This window comes from Arachis ipaensis, chromosome B6 (assembly GCF_059453495.1).
Source record: "Arachis ipaensis isolate K30076 ecotype BB chromosome B6, ASM5945349v1, whole genome shotgun sequence".
In the NCBI taxonomy this organism is placed as follows: domain Eukaryota; kingdom Viridiplantae; phylum Streptophyta; class Magnoliopsida; order Fabales; family Fabaceae; genus Arachis; species Arachis ipaensis.
This window is the reverse complement of record NC_142441.1, coordinates 118,936,926-118,952,984: the sequence shown is the minus strand read 5'-3', so window position 1 is coordinate 118,952,984 and position 16,059 is coordinate 118,936,926. Positions and strand designations below refer to the sequence as shown.

Below are 16,059 nucleotides of genomic sequence, written 5' to 3'. Positions count from 1 at the left end.
GCTCAATTTTTGAGGTGGAAAGAACTTTGCCAAGAAGGCATTGACTAGCTTTTCCCAAGAGTTCAGGATTTCTTTAGGTTGTGAGTCCAACCATGTCCTAGCTCTGTCTCTTACAGCAAAAGGGAAGAGCATAAGTCTGTAGACTTCAGGGTCAACCCCATTGGTCTTAATAGTGTCACAGATTTGCAAGAATTCAGCTAAGAACTGATGAGGATCTTCCAATGGAAGTCCATGAAACTTGCAATTCTGTTGCATTAGAGAAACTCATTGAGGCTTAAGCTCAAAGTTGTTTGCTCCAATGGCAGGGATTGAGATGCTTCTCCCATAGAAGTCGGGAGTAGGAGCAGTAAAGTCACCAAGCACCTTCCTTGCATTATTGGCATTGTTGTTTTCGGCTGCCATGGTTTCTTCTTCCTTGAAAAGCTCTGTTAGGCCCTCTAGAGAGAATTGTGCTTTAGCTTCTCTTAGCTTTCTCTTCAAGGTCCTTTCAGGTTCAAGATCAGCTTGAACAAGTATGCCTTTATCTTTGTTCCTGCTCATATGAAAGAGAAGAGAACAAGAAAGTAGGGAATCCTCTATGTCACAGTATAGAGATTCCTTGAGGTGTCAGAGGAAAAGAAGAATAGAAGGAGGAGGTAGATAGAAGAGAATTCAAACTTATCAAGAGGGATAGAGTTCGAATTGCACCTTGAGGAGGAGTGTTAGTCCCTTAAATAGAAGGATGTGAGAAGAGGGAAAGAATTTTCGAAATTAAAGTAAAAGATTTTTGAAATAATTAAAAGAGATTTTGAAAATTTGGTAAAGGATTTTCGAAAATTAAGATTGGGAAAGAAATTAAGTGATTTATTAAAAAGATTTTGGAATTAGAAATTAAAAAGATATGATTGAAAATTAATTTTGAAAAAGATGTGGTTGACAAGATATGATTGAGAAGATATGATTGAAAATCAATTTAAAAAAAGAAAGTTTTTAAAATTAAAGTTGATTACTTGACTAACAAGAAATTAAAAGATATGATTCTAAAATTTAAAATTTGATCCTTTCTTAATAGGCAAGTAACAACATGAAAATTTTGAAGTAAATCATTAATTATAGAAAGGATTTTCGAAAATAAAAAAATGGAAAGAAATTGATTTTGAAGAGATTTGATTGAAAAGATATGATTTGAAAAAGATTTGATTTTGAAAAATTATGAAAATTTGAAAAAGATTTGAATTAAAAACAAAATCTTCCCTCTAGTGTCCTTCTGGCGTTAAACGCCCAGAATGGCATCCATTCTGGCGTTTAATGCCCAAAATGCTACCTTTTTGGGCGTTAAACGCCCAGCCAGGTACCTTGGCTGGTGTTTAAACGCCAGTTTTCCTTCTTCACTGGGTGTTTTGAACGCCCAGCTTTTTCTGTTTGATTCCTCTGCTGAATGTTCTGAATCTTCAATTCTCTGTATTATTGACTTGAAAAGACATAGTTTTGAGAATTTTTTTGAATTTTTCAATGATGAGAAACAATCAAAATATAATTAATCTTAGGAAAATCAAATCAAACAAACAATGCATGCAGGACACCAAACTTAAAAATTTTCATATAAGAGACACTAACAAATTGAGAATGCATATGAGAAACAACAAAACACACAAAACAAGAGAATTTAAAGATCAGAGCAATGAAATCATCAAGAACAACTTGAAGATTAATGAAGAACATAATCTTTGTATTCGAAAAATGCAAGAAGAATAAAGACATGCAATTGACACCAAACTTAAAAATTGATACTAGACTCAAACAAGAAACATAAAAATATTTTTGATTTTATGGTTTTATAAATTTTTTTTTGTGATTTTTCGAAAATTGAGTGGAAAAGAAAATAAAGCGATTCAAAACTTTTAATAAGAATTCCAGGAATCATGCAATGTTAGTCTAAAGCTTCAGTCTAAAAAGATTAGACATGGCCATCCAAGCTTCAGCAGGACATTACATTAAGCAGCTAAATTGATGAGAATCAATCAGCTTTTGTGATGATAAGAACATCACCTTGAAACTCTAGAATTCATTCTTAAAAATTTTGAAAAATAAAAAGAAAAGTACCTAATCTAAGCAACAAGATGAACCGTCAGTTGTCCAAACTCGAACAATCCCCGGCAACGGCGCCAAAAACTTAGTGCACGAAATTGTGATCATCAACAATGGCGTCAAAGACTTGGAGCTCTCAAACGTGAATCACACTTTGTCATAATTCCACACAACTAACCAGCAAGTGCACTGGGTCGTCCAAGTAATACCTTACGTGAGTAAGGGTCGATCCCACGGAGACTGTCGGCTTGAAGCAAGCTATGGTCATCTTGTAAATCTCAGTCCGGAAGATTCAAATGGTTATGGAGGATTGATAATTAAAAGATGAATAAAACATAAAATAAAGATAGAGATAGAGATACTTATGTAATTCATTGGTAGGAATTTCAGATAAGCGTATGAAGATGCTTTGTTCCTCCTGAACCTCTGCTTTCCTATTGCCTTCTTCCAATCATTCATACTCCCTTCCATGGCAAGCTTTATGTTGGGCATCACCGTTGTCAATGGCTACTTCCCGTCCTCTCAGTGAAAATGTTCTATGCACGCTGTCACCGCACGGCTAATCATCTGTCGGTTCTCGATCATATTGGAATAGGATCCATTGATCCTTTTGCGTCTGTCACACGCCCAACAATCGCGAGTTTGAAGCTCGTCACAGTCATCCCTTCCCAGATCCTACTCAGAATACCACAGACAAGGTTTAGACGTTCCAGATCTCAGGAATGTCCGCCAATAATTCTAGCCTATACCACGAAGGTTCCAATCTTAGATTAGAAACCCAAGAGATACACATTCAAGCTTGTTTTCATGTAGAATGGAAGTGGTTGTCAATCACGCGTTCATAGGTGAGAATGGTAATGAGTGTCACATAATCATCACATTCATCATGTTCTTGGGTGCGAATGAATATCTTAGAGAAGAAGTAGACGTGAATTGAATAGAAAAACAGTAGTACTTTGGATTAATTCATGAAGAACATCAGAGCTCCACACCTTAATCTATGGTGTGTAGAAACTCCACCGTTGAAAATACATAAGAACAAGGTCTAGGCATGGCCGTGAGGCCAGCCTCCCAAAAGCGTGAAAATGTCTATCAAAGGTCTGAGTAAAAGATGAAAATACAATAGCAAAAGGTCCTATTTATAGAAAACTAGTAGCCTAGGGTTACAGAAATAGGTAATTAATGCAAAAATCTTCTTCCGGGCCCACTTGATGTGTGCTTGGGCTGAGCATTGAAGCTTTCATGTGTAGAGACTTTTCTTGGAGTTAAACACCAGCTTTTGTGCCAGTTCCGGCGTTAAACGCCAGAATTCTTGAGCTGACTTGAAACGCCTGTTTGGGCCATCAAATCTTGGGCAAAGTATGGACTATTATATATTGTTGGAAGGCTCAGGATGTCTACTTTCCAACACAATTGAGAGCGTGCCAATTGGGCTTCTGTAGCTCCAGAAAATCCACTTTGAGTGCAGGGAGGTCAGAATCCAACAGCATCTGCAGTCCTTTTTCAGCCTCTGAATTAGATTTTTGCTCAGGTCCCTCAATTTCAGCCAGAAAATACCTGAAATCACAGGAAAACACACAAACTCATAGTAAAGTCTAGAAATGTGATTTTTAAATAAAAACTAATAAAAATATAATAAAACTAATTAAAATATACTAAAAACATACTAAAAACAATGCCAAAAAGCGTATAAATTATCCGCTCATCACAACACCAAACTTAAATTGTTGCTTGTCCCCAAGCAACTGAAAATCAAATAGGATAAAAAGAAGAGAATATACAATGAATTCCAAATACATCTATGAAGATCAGTATTAATTAGATGAGCGGGGCTTTTAGCTTTTTGCTTCTGAACAGTTTTGGCATCTCACTTTATCCTTTGAAGTTCAGAATGATTGGCTTCTATAAGAACTCAGAATCCAGATAGTGTTAATGTTTCTCCTAGTTAAGTATGTTGATTCTTGAACACAGCTACTTTATGAGTCTTGGCCGTGACCCTAAGCATTTTGTTTTCCAGTATTACCACCGAATACATAAATGCCACAAACACATAACTGGGTGAACCTTTTCAGATTGTGACTCAGCTTTGCTAGAGTCCCCAATTAGAGGTGTCCAGAGCTCTTAAGTACACTCTTTTTGCTTTTATACCACGACTTTAACCGCTCAGTCTCAAGTTTTTACTTGACACCTTCACGCCACAAGCACATGGTTAGGGACAGCTTGGTTTAGCCGCTTAGGCCAGGATTTTATTCCTGTGGGCCCTCCTATCCACTGATGCTCAAAGCCTTGGATCCTTTTTATTTTACCCTTGCCTTTTGGTTTAAAGGGCTATTGGCTTTTTCTGCTTGCTTTTTCTTTTTCTTTCTTTTTTTCTTTTTCGTATTTTTTTTTCTGCAAGCTTTCTATTCACTGCTTTTTCTTGCTTCAAGAATCAATTTTATGATTTTTCAGATCATCAGATAACATTTCTCCTTTTTCTATCATTCTTTCAAGAGCCAACGATTTTAACATTCATGAATCAACAAATTCAAAAAATATGCACTGTTCAAGCATTCATTCAGAAAAACAATAGTATTGCCACCACATCAAAATAACTAAACTGTTTTAAAATTCAAAATTCATGCACTTCTTTTTCTTTTTCAATTAAAAACATTTTTCATTTAAGAAAGGTGATGGATTCATTTTCATAGCTTCAAGGCTAGACACTAAGACACTAATGATCATGTAATAAAGACACAAACATAGATAAACATAAAGCATAATTTTTGAAAAACAGAAAATAAAGAACAAGGAGATTAAAGAACGGGTCCACCTTAGTGATGGCGGCATGTTCTTCCTCTTGTAGATCTAATGGAGTGCTTGAGCTCCTCAATGTCTCTTCCTTGCCTTTGTTGCTCTTCTCTCATGACTCCTTGGTCTTCTCTAATTTCATGGAGGATGATGAAATGCTCTTGGTGCTCCACCCTTAGTTGTCTCATGTTGGAACTTAATTCTCCTAGGGAGGTGTTGATTTGCTCCCAATAGTTTTGTGGAGGAAAATGCATCCCTTAAGGCATCTCAGGGATTTCATGATGAGGGGTTTCCTCATGCTCTTGTCCATGAGTGGGATCTCTTGTTTACTCCATCCTTTTCTTAGTGATGGGCTTGTTCTCATCAATGAGGATGTCTTCCACTATGTTAATTCCAGCTGAATTGCAGAGGTGACAAATAAGATGAGGGAAGGCTAACCTTGCCACAGTAGAGGACTTGTCCGCCACCTTGTAGAGTTCTTGGGATATAACCTCATGAACTTCTATTTCCTCTCTAATCATGATGCTATGAATCATGATAGCCCGGTCTATAGTAACTTCAGATCGGTTACTAGTAGGAATGATTGAGCGTTGGATGAACTCCAACCATCCCCTAGCCACGGGATTGAGGTCATGCCTTCTTAGTTGAACCAGCTTCCCTCTTGAATCTCTCTTCCATTGAGCGCCCTTTTCACAGATATCCATGAGGACTTGGTCCAACCTTTGATCAAAGTTGACCCTTCTAGTGTATGCGTGTGCATCTCCTTGCATCATAGGCAAATTGAATGCCAACCTTATATTTTCCAGACTAAAGTCTAAGTATTTCCCTCGGACCATTGTAAGCCAATTCTTAGGGTCCGGGTTCACACTTTGATCATGGTTCTTGGTGATCCATGCATTGGCATAGAACTCTTGAACCATTAAGATTTCGACTTGTTGAATGGGGTTGGTGAGAACTTCCCAACCTCTTCTTCGAATTTCATGTCAGATCTCCAGATATTCACCCTTTTTGAGCTTGAAATGGACCTCGGGGATCACCTTCTTCTTGGCCACAACTTCATAGAAGTGGTCTTGATGCACCCTTGAGAGGAATCTCTCCATCTCCCATGACTCGGAGGTAGAAGCTTTTGCCTTCCCTTTCCTCTTTCTAGAGGTTTCTCCAGCCTTTGGTGCCATTAATGGTTATGGAAAAACAAAAAAAGCTTTAGCTTTTACCACACCAAACTTAGAAGGTTGCTCATCCTCGAGCAAAAGAAGAAAGAAGAGAGTAGAAGAAGAAGAAATATAGGAGATGGAGGGGGCTTTGTGTTTCGGCCAAGGGGGATAGGTAGTGTGTATGTTGTGTGAAAATGAAGGAGTGAAGATGGGCTTATATAGGAGTGGAGAAGGGGGTATGGTTTGGCCATTATGGGTGGGTTTGGGTGAGAAAGTGGTTTGAATTTGAATGGTGAGGTAGGTGGGGTTTTATGAAGGATGGATGTGAGTGGTGAAGAGAATGGTGAGATTTGATAGGTGAGGGGTTTTTGGGGAAGAGGTATTGAGGTGATTGGTGAATAGGTGAAGAAGAGAGAGAGATGAGGTAGGTGGAGATCCTGTGGGGTCCACAAATCCTGAGGTGTCAAGGATTTCTCATCCCTGCACCATGTGGCATGCAAAACGCCCCTTGCTGACAATCCTGGCGTTAAACGCCAGGTTGCTGCCCATTTCTGGCGTTTAATGCCAGCTTCTTGCCCATTCCTGGCGTTAAATGCCAGCTTCTTGCCCATTCCTGGCGTTAAACGCCCAGAATGATGCCAGACTGGGCGTTTAACGCCCATTCTGCTACCCTTACGGGCGTTTAAATGCCAGTAAGTTTCTCCTCCAGGGTGTTCTGTTTTTCATTCTATTTTTCCTTTTGTTTTTTCTTTTTCAATTATTTTTGTGACTTCACATGATCATCAACCTACAGAAAACATAAAATAACAAAAGAAAATAAAAATTTAACACAGATAATTAAAGATTGGGTTGCCTCTCAACAAGCGCCTCTTTAATGTCAATAGCTTGACAGTGGCTCTCATGGAGCCTCACAGATGTTCAGAGCAATGTTGGAACCTCCCAACACCAAACTTAGAGTTTGAATGTGGGGGTTCAACACCAAACTTAAAGTTTGGTTGTGGCCTCTCAACACCAAACTTATAGTTTGACTGTGGGGGCTCTGTTTGTCTCTGTATTGAGAGAAGCTCTTCATGCTTCCTCTCCATGGTTACAGAGGGATATCCTTGAGCTTTAAACACAAGGGAGTCTTCATTCACTTGAATGATCAATTCTCCTCTGTCAACATCAATTACAGCTTTTGCTGTGGCTAGAAAGGGTCTGCCAAGGATGATGGATTCATCCATACACTTCCCAGTCTCTAGGATTATGAAATCAGCAGGGATGTAATGGCCTTCAACCTTTACCAAGACATCCTCTACAAGTCCATAAGCCTGTTTCTTTGAATTGTCTGCCATCTCTAGTGAGATTCTTGCAGCTTGCACCTCAATGATCCCTAGCTTCTCCATTACAGAGAGAGGCATGAGGCTTATGCTTGACCCTAGGTCACACAGAGCCTTCTCAAAGGTCATGGTGCCTATGGTACAAGGTATTGAGAACTTTCCAGGATCTTGTCTCTTCAGAGGTAATCTCTTCCTAGTCAAGTCATCCAGTTCTTTGATGAGCAATGGAGGTTCATCCTCCCAAGTCTCATTACCAAACAACTTGGCATTTAGCTTCATGATTGCTCCAAGGTTCTTAGCAACTTGCTCTTCAGTAACATCTTCATCTTCTTCAGAGGAAGAATACTCATCAGAGCTCATGAATGGCAGAAGTAAATTCAATTGAATCTCTATGGTCTCAGTGTGAGCCTCAGATTCCTATGGTTCCTCATCAGGGAACTCCATGGAGGTCAGTGGACGTCCATTGAGGTCTTCCTCAGTGGAGATCACTGCCTCTTCCTCCTCTCCAGGTTCGGCCATGTGAGACGTGTTTATGGCCTTGCACTCTCTCTTTGGATTCTCTTCTGTATTGCTTGGGAGAGTACTAGGAGGGAGTTTAGTAATTTTCTTACTCAGCTGACCCACTTGTGCCTCCAAATTTCTAATGGAGGACCTTGTTTCAGTCATGAAACTTTGAGTGGTTTTGATTAGATCAGAGACAATGGTTGCTAAGTCAGAGTGGCTTTGCTTAGAATTCTCTGTCTGTTGCTGAGAAGATGGTGGAAAAGGTTTGCCATTGCTAAACCTATTTCTTCCACCATTACTGTTGTTGAAACCTTGTTGAGGTCTCTGTTGATCCTTCCATGAGAGATTTGGATGATTTCTCCATGAAGGATTATAGGTGTTTTCATAGGGTTCTCCCATGTAATTCACCTCTTCCATTGCTGGGTTCTCAGGATCATAAGCTTCTTCTTCAGAGGAAGCTTCCTTAGTACTGTCTATTGCTGCTTGCATTTCAAACAGACTCTAAGAAATCATATTGACTTGTTGGGTCAATATTTTATTCTAAGTCAATATGGCATTCAGAGTATCAATCTCAATAGCTCCTTTCTTCTGAGTTGTCCCATTATTCACAGGGTTCCTTTCAGAAGTGTACATGAATTGGTTATTTGTAACCATTTCAATGAGTTCCTGAGCTTCTGCAGGCGTCTTTTTCAGATGAAGAGATCCTCCAGCAGAGCTATCCAATGACATCTTGGATAGTTCAGACAGACCATCATAGAAAATACCTATGATGCTCCATTCAAAAAGCATGTCAGAAGGACACCTTCTGATCAATTGCTTGTATCTTTTTCATGCTTCATAGAGGGATTCTCCTTCCTTCTATTTGAAGGTTTGGACTTCCACTCTAAACTTGCTCAATTTTTGAGGTGGAAAGAACTTTGCCAAGAAGGCATTGACTAGCTTTTCCCAAGAGTTCAGGCTTTCTTTAGGTTGTGAGTCCAACCATTTCCTAGCTCTGTCTCTTACAACAAAAGGGAAGAGCATAAGTCTGTAGACTTCAGGGTCAACCCCATTGGCTTGACAGTGTCACAGATTTGCAAGAATTCAGCTAAGAACTGATGAGGATCTTCCAATGGAAGTCCATAAAACTTGCAATTCTGTTGCATTAGAGAAACTCATTGAGGCTTAAGCTCAAAGTTGTTTGCTCCAATGGCAGGGATTGAGATGCTTCTCCCATAGAAGTCAGGAGTAGGTGCAGTAAAGTCACCAAGCACCTTCCTTGCATTGTTGGCATTGTTGTTTTCGGCTGCCATGGTTTCTTCTTCCTTGAAAAGCTTTGTTAGGCCCTCTAGAGAGAATTGTGCTTTAGCTTCTCTTAGCTTTCTCTTCAAGGTCATTTCAGGTTTAGGATAAGCTTGAACAAGTATGCCTTTATCTTTGTTCCTGCTCATATGAAAGAGAAGAGAACAAGAAAGTAGGGAATCCTCTATGTCACAGTATAGAGATTCCTTGAGGTGTCAGAGGAAAAGAAGAATAGAAGGAAGAGGTAGATAGAAGAGAATTCGAACTTATCAAGAGGGATAGAGTTTGAATTGCACCTTGAGGAGGAGTGTTAGTCCCTTAAATAGAAGGATGTGAGAAGAGGGGAAGAATTTTCAAAATTAAAGTAAAAGATTTTGAAATAATTAAAAGAAATTTTGAAAATTTGGTAAAGGATTTTTGAAAATTAAGATTGGGAAAGAAATTAAGTGATTTTTGAAAAAGATTTTGGAATTAGAAATTAAAAAGATATGATTGAAAATTAATTTTGAAAAAGATGTGGTTGACAAGATATGATTGAAAATCAATTTAGAAAAAAGAAAATTTTTAAAATTAAAGTTGATTACTTGACTAACAAGAAAGTAAAAGATATGATTCTAAAATTTAAAATTTGATCCTTTCTTAATAGGCAAGTAACAACTTGAAAATTTTGAAGTAAATCATTAATTATAGCAAGGATTTTCGAAAATAAAAAAAAATGGAAAGAAATTGATTTTGAAGAGATATGATTTGAAAAAGATTTAATTTTGAAAAATTATGAAAATTTGAAAAAGATTTGAATTAAAAACAAAATCTTCCCTCTAGTGTCCTTCTGGCGTTAAACGCCCAGAATGGCATCCATTCTGGTGTTTACCTGGCTGGCGTTTAAACGCCAATTTTCCTTCTTCACTGGGCGTTTTGAACGCCCAGCTTTTTCTGTTTGATTCTTCTGCTGAATGTTCTGAATCTTCAATTCTCTATATTATTGACTTGAAAAGACATAGTTTTGATAATTTTTTTGAATTTTTCAATGATGAGAAAAAATCAAAATATAATTAATCTTAGGAAACTCAAATCAAACAAACAATACATGCAGGACACCAAACTTAAAAATTTTCATACAAGAGACACTAACAAATTGAGAATGCATATGAGAAACAACAAAACACACAAAATAAGAGAATTTAAAGATCAGAGCAATGAAATCATCAAGAACAACTTGAACATTAATGAAGAACATAATGCATGTATTCGAAAAATGCAAGAAGAATAAAGACATGCAATTGACACCAAACTTAAAAATTGATACTAGACTCAAACAAGAAACATAAAAATATTTTTGATTTTATGGTTTTATAATTTTTTTTTGTGATTTTTTGAAAATTGAGTGGAAAATAAAATAAAGCGATTCAAAACTTTTAATAAGAATTCCAGGAATCATGCAATGTTAGTCTAAAGCTTCAGTCTAAAAAGATTAGACATGGCCATCCAAGCTTCAGCAGGACATTACATTCAGCAGCTAAATTGATGAGAATCAATCAGCTTTTGTGATGATAAGAACATCACCTTGAAACTCTAGAATTCATTCTTAAAAATTTTGAAAAATAAAAAGAAAAGTACCTAATCTAAGCAACAAGATGAACCGTCAGTTGTCCAAACTCGAACAATCCCCGGCAACGGCGCCAAAAATTTAGTGCACGATTGTGATCATCAACAATGGCGCCAAAGACTTGGAGCTCTCAAAACGTGAATCACACTTTGTCACAATTCCGCACAACTAACCAGCAAGTGCACTGGGTCGTCCAAGTAATACCTTACGTGAGTAAGGGTCGATCCCACGGAGACTGTCGGCTTGAAGCAAGCTATGGTCATCTTGTAAATCTCAGTCAGGCAGATTCAAATGGTTATGGAGGATTGATAATTAAAAGATGAATAAAACATAAAATAAAGATAGAGATAGAGATACTTATGTAATTCATTCGTAGGAATTTCAGATAAGCGTATGAAGATGCTTTGTTCCTCCTGAACCTCTGCTTTCTTATTGCCTTCTTCCAATCATTCATACTCCCTTCCATGGCAAGCTTTATGTTCGGTATCACCGTTGTCAATGGCTACTTCCCGTCCTCTTAGTGAAAATGTTCTACGCACGCTGTCACCGCACGGCTAATCATCTATCGGTTCTCGATCATGTTGGAATAGGATCCATTGATCCTTTTGCATCTGTCACACGCCCAACAATCGCGAGTTTGAAGCTCGTCACAGTCATCCCTTCCCAGATCCTACTCAGAATACCACAGACAAGGTTTAGACATTCCGGATCTCAGGAATGTCCGCCAATAATTCTAGCCCATACCACGAAGGTTCCAATCTTAGATTAGAAACCCAAGAGATACACATTCAAGCTTGTTTGCATGTAGAACGGAAGTGGTTGTCAATCACGCGTTCATAGGTGAGAATGGTGATGAGTGTCACATAATCATCACATTCATCATGTTCTTGGGTGCGAATGAATATCTTAGAGAAGAAGTAGACGTGATTTGAATAGAAAAACAGTAGTACTTTGCATTAATTCATGAAGAACAGCAGAGCTCCACACCTTAATCTCTGGTGTGTAGAAACTCCACCGTTGAAAATACATAAGAACAAGGTCTAGGCATGGCCGTGAGGCCAGCCTCCCAAAAGCGTGAAAAGGTCTATCAAAGGTCTGAGTAAAAGATGAAAATACAATAGCAAAAAGTCCTATTTATAGAAAACTAGTAGCCTAGGGTTACAAAAATAGGTAATTAATGCAGAAATCTTCTTTTGGGCCCACTTGGTGTGTGCTTGGGCTGAGCATTGAAGCTTCCATGTGTAGAGAATTTTCTTGGAGTTAAACGCCAGCTTTTGTGCCAGTTTGGGCGTTTAACTCCAGCTTTTGTGCCAGTTCCGGCGTTAAACGCCAAAATTCTTGAGCTGACTTGAAACGCCTATTTGCGCCATCAAAGCTTGGGCAAAGTATTGACTATTATATATTTCTGAAAAGCCCAGGATGTATACTTTCCAACGCAATTGAGAGCACGCCAATTGAGCTTCTGTACCTCCAAAAAATTCACTTTGAGTGCAGGGAGATCAGAATCCAACAGCATCTGCAGTCCTTTTTCAACCTCTGAATCAGATTTTTGCTCAGGTCCCTCAATTTCAGCCAGAAAATACCTAAAATCATAGAAAAATACACAAACTCATAGTAAAGTCTAGAAATGTGATTTTTAAATAAAAACTAATAAAAATATAATAAAAACTAATTAAAATATACTAAAAACAATGCCAAAAAGCGTATAAATTATCCGCTCATCACTATCCTTCCAAGCTAGCGCAAGTCCTCCTGCCATTCCTGACAGGTTAACAATATGCCAGTTTTTATATCTGCATGCCCGGAGTTTTGCTTTCACCTGTCGAGATTGGTTCTTTGTTTCACTTATGAACACAATCTCGGGGGAGTGGGATTTACATATCCCTTTTAGGGTGTGAATTGTCAGGGGTCTCCCCGAATTCCGACAATTCCAAACTATAGTTCTCATGGCGCCTTGGGTGCCATTTGTAGGCTGGCACCCTCCACCCCCTGTTCAGCTGCATTTTCATCATCTGTTCTTGCTTTCTTTGTAGATCCTTCAACTATGCCACTCATCAACCTTTTTTTGGATCCAGCTTTAGTATCCAACCCTCCAGCACCTTGTCTTGCTAATTTTTTCCACTTCATGCCTTCTTCTGTTGTGGGACATTGTCCAATAGTGAATTGCATAGGTTGTCCTTCATCCTCCTTGGCATTGGATTGACCAGCTATGATAACCTTCATACATTCTGTTCTAGAGTTGGCTGATTGAGGTGACTCAGGTGCTGCCTTGTTGCCAGCGTTTTGTGGTTTCAAACTTTGTTCCTCCTCTTGCATTGACGTCCTTTCAAATTCCACCAATAAGCAGTTTAAGACCAGCTTTTTCTTACGTTGAGTAGTCTTATTTTGATTTTGGGCTGAGTTGTTGAATGTTCTTTATCTTTCAGAGTTAATTCGTATTCCCACTTGGCTGGCTTTAACCCATTCGCCAATGTCATCCTCTTTTACCCTATCACTCTCTGTGTTCTTCAGCAGATCATGGCAGTTTTTCACCTTGTGCCCCAATTTTGCACAGTAGGTACAGAACTTTCTAAGTCTCTCATAGCGCAATGCCACCTCTACCTCCTTTTTATTAGTTCCTGCAACAATTAACTGATCCCTCACTTTCTTGGTAGCTTCAATATTGATCTTGGCCTTTACAATCCTAGTTTCTCTGCCTTTCATCTGGAATTTACTTATCTCCAATACTGTGCCCAGCCTCTCTCCCAATTTACGTCCAACTTCGAGGGTTTTAAACGATTCTGGCAAACCGCAAAATTGAACCCAAACTGGAAAATTAGAAACAATCTCTTCATCACCCTTCTGATCTTCCTTCCGTCTCTTGACATGGAGCACGTAATTCTTGAATAGCCATGGAGAACCACATTCAACACGCAAGACATCCACCTCTTTATTAAAAAAGAATTGGAAGTAATTGTCTCCTTTGTCACTCACGCTAAATCCCTCTGGATTTTCCCATATAGCCTTTAAAGCATTCCCCATGGTTCCAACTGAAAAGGTTTTGAAAGCAAAGAGTCTGCCATAGAGACTATTGGAGCAAGCGTTAATACCTTCTGATATGTCTGCCTATTCCAGAAGAATCACATTCCTACCTCCTTTTCGGTTGTCTTTCTCGGTCCGATCTTCATCCCTCCTTGCCTCAGCCATGCAAATTACGTAGATTATCTTTGTCAAACTAGTAGTCAGAGATTTGTGTTGAAATTTAATTGACGTTGACAATGTAGCCTTGACGGCAACAAAGACTCTGTTAAAAATTCTAACAGAGCACTTGTCCTGCAAATTGAAATGGTATTACTGATGTAGTTTTTCTGTTTCATATTGTTTGTTATATTCGCACTTCTTGAGATTTTAAAATACTAGTCTTGTCAATATATAATTCCGGCAAATATCGGGTAGTAGTATTTTTTTCTCACAAATTTATATCTTTACTAATAATATAATTTGAAAAACAAAAATAAGTGTAACATCATTTATATTAACAAAACAATAAAGTGAGGTGTACAAGCATTTTTTAACCAAATTTTTTATTAAGTCATCGTATGCTTCTTTTACTTTTGTATGTACAAAAACAATTCCTTTTATTACTATTGTTTTTTCTTCTACCTCTTCTTTTTCCTCATCCTCTCTTTTTTCTCTTGTTATCGTTGTCGTCGTAGTCGTAGTCTTCTTTTTTTTTTTTGCGTGCTTCTTTCTTCAACGTTATTATTGTCGTTGCTGTCACCACTGCTATCGCCGTCATCACTACCACTACTACTACCTCCTCCTCATCTTCCTTTATCACTATCATCATCGTCGTCGTCATCATCCTCAATGTCTTATTCGTCTTCTTTTTCTCCTATATATATATATATATTCAGAAAACTAGAATATATAAATTGTGATGCATAACACATAAATTTTGGTGAACAACACAAATTTTAATATACAGCACAAAAAATTTTTGAAGGACCACATGCCCAAAAGATTGACATCCAGACAATAAAATACACACAGTATAGAAATTTCGATGCACAATAAATAAATTTTGGTGCATAATGTATAAATTTTGGTGTACAACATAGAAATTTTTAAAGGACCACTCACCTATAATATAGACTCACCCAATCAACAAAATATATTTGTAAAAATTTGTGTTATGTGCACAAATTTTTATATTGTGTGCAAATATTTATGTGCTATGTGCAAAAATGTATATACTATATTGATAATTATCAATATATCACTACAAGAAATTACCGTAATAGCGATCGATTCTAGTAGTCGCTAAAACTTTGGTCGCTAAATTCAAAATAGCGACCGATGTTGGTCGCTAATATTTAGTGACCGATATTAGCGACCGATTTTCAACCAAGGCCACCTAACCATACAAAATAATTTTGGTCGCTAAATCGGTCGCTAATAAGATTGGTCACTAAATAGCAATCAATATTTTAGTCACTAAATTAGTCGCTGAGGTGTTCGGTCGCTAAATGGCGACCAATATTTCGGTTACTAAATCGGTCGCTAATTTTTCAATTGCTAAATCGGTCGCTAACAGCTAACTTCAAAATTCCAAAAATCGGTTGCTAAATTAGTCGCTACTGTCGCTTTCTAATTATAAATTTTAACTAAATTTCACATATATCACTATTAAAATTTAATTTTTAAATATAATTCTAATTCAACAAGATATATAAATAATCAAATAGATAACTATTTATTAAGATCGAATGCCAATAATTATTGAAAATCATATAAAGATGAAATGAAAAATGAATTCTAATACAAATAAATTTATATTTATGTATACTACATATATGCATTGAAAAACAATGAAGGCGAAAACAAATCTACACAAATACAACAAATTTATATTTATGAATACTACATATATGTGATGCTGCCATCTTTAATCACTGATGATGACCTCTTCAGCTTCCTCATCCTCTCTTCTTCTTTCTCATTACCACAAGGTGACAACTTTAATGTCAGTTCTACTTTGTTGCTGCACTTCTTCTGTTTCTCACCATAAACTCTTTGAAATAATAAGAAATCCAAATTTGCCTTAATTATTTTTGTTGCATTGCATGATGTGAAATAAAAAATTCAACATTGTTTTCTTTTCAGCATTACCTCCTGTTAGTTTTATGAAATTAAAATTAACTACTCATGATTTATTTTCTAGAACATCTATGATCTCACTACATTTATCAGCTACAAAATGTTTACACCACACAGCAGCTTCTTCTAATCCTTGTATCTTGATAGTTTGACTATTTAAAAAATAAATGAACAGATATTAAACTGAAGATGCTATTTT

The 16,059-nt window shown here is 37.4% G+C and overlaps 1 protein-coding gene across 1 annotated transcript; it reads right to left on the bottom strand.

Moving 5' to 3' along the window:
* Positions 1–13,136: 13,136 nt before the first annotated feature.
* On the bottom strand, positions 13,137–13,742 carry LOC107647177 (uncharacterized protein At4g02000-like). The gene has a single exon (XM_016351293.1). It carries the CDS (start codon positions 13,740–13,742, stop codon positions 13,137–13,139), a length of 606 nt encoding a protein of 201 aa, XP_016206779.1.
* Between the last annotated feature and the right edge of the window lie 2,317 nt (positions 13,743–16,059).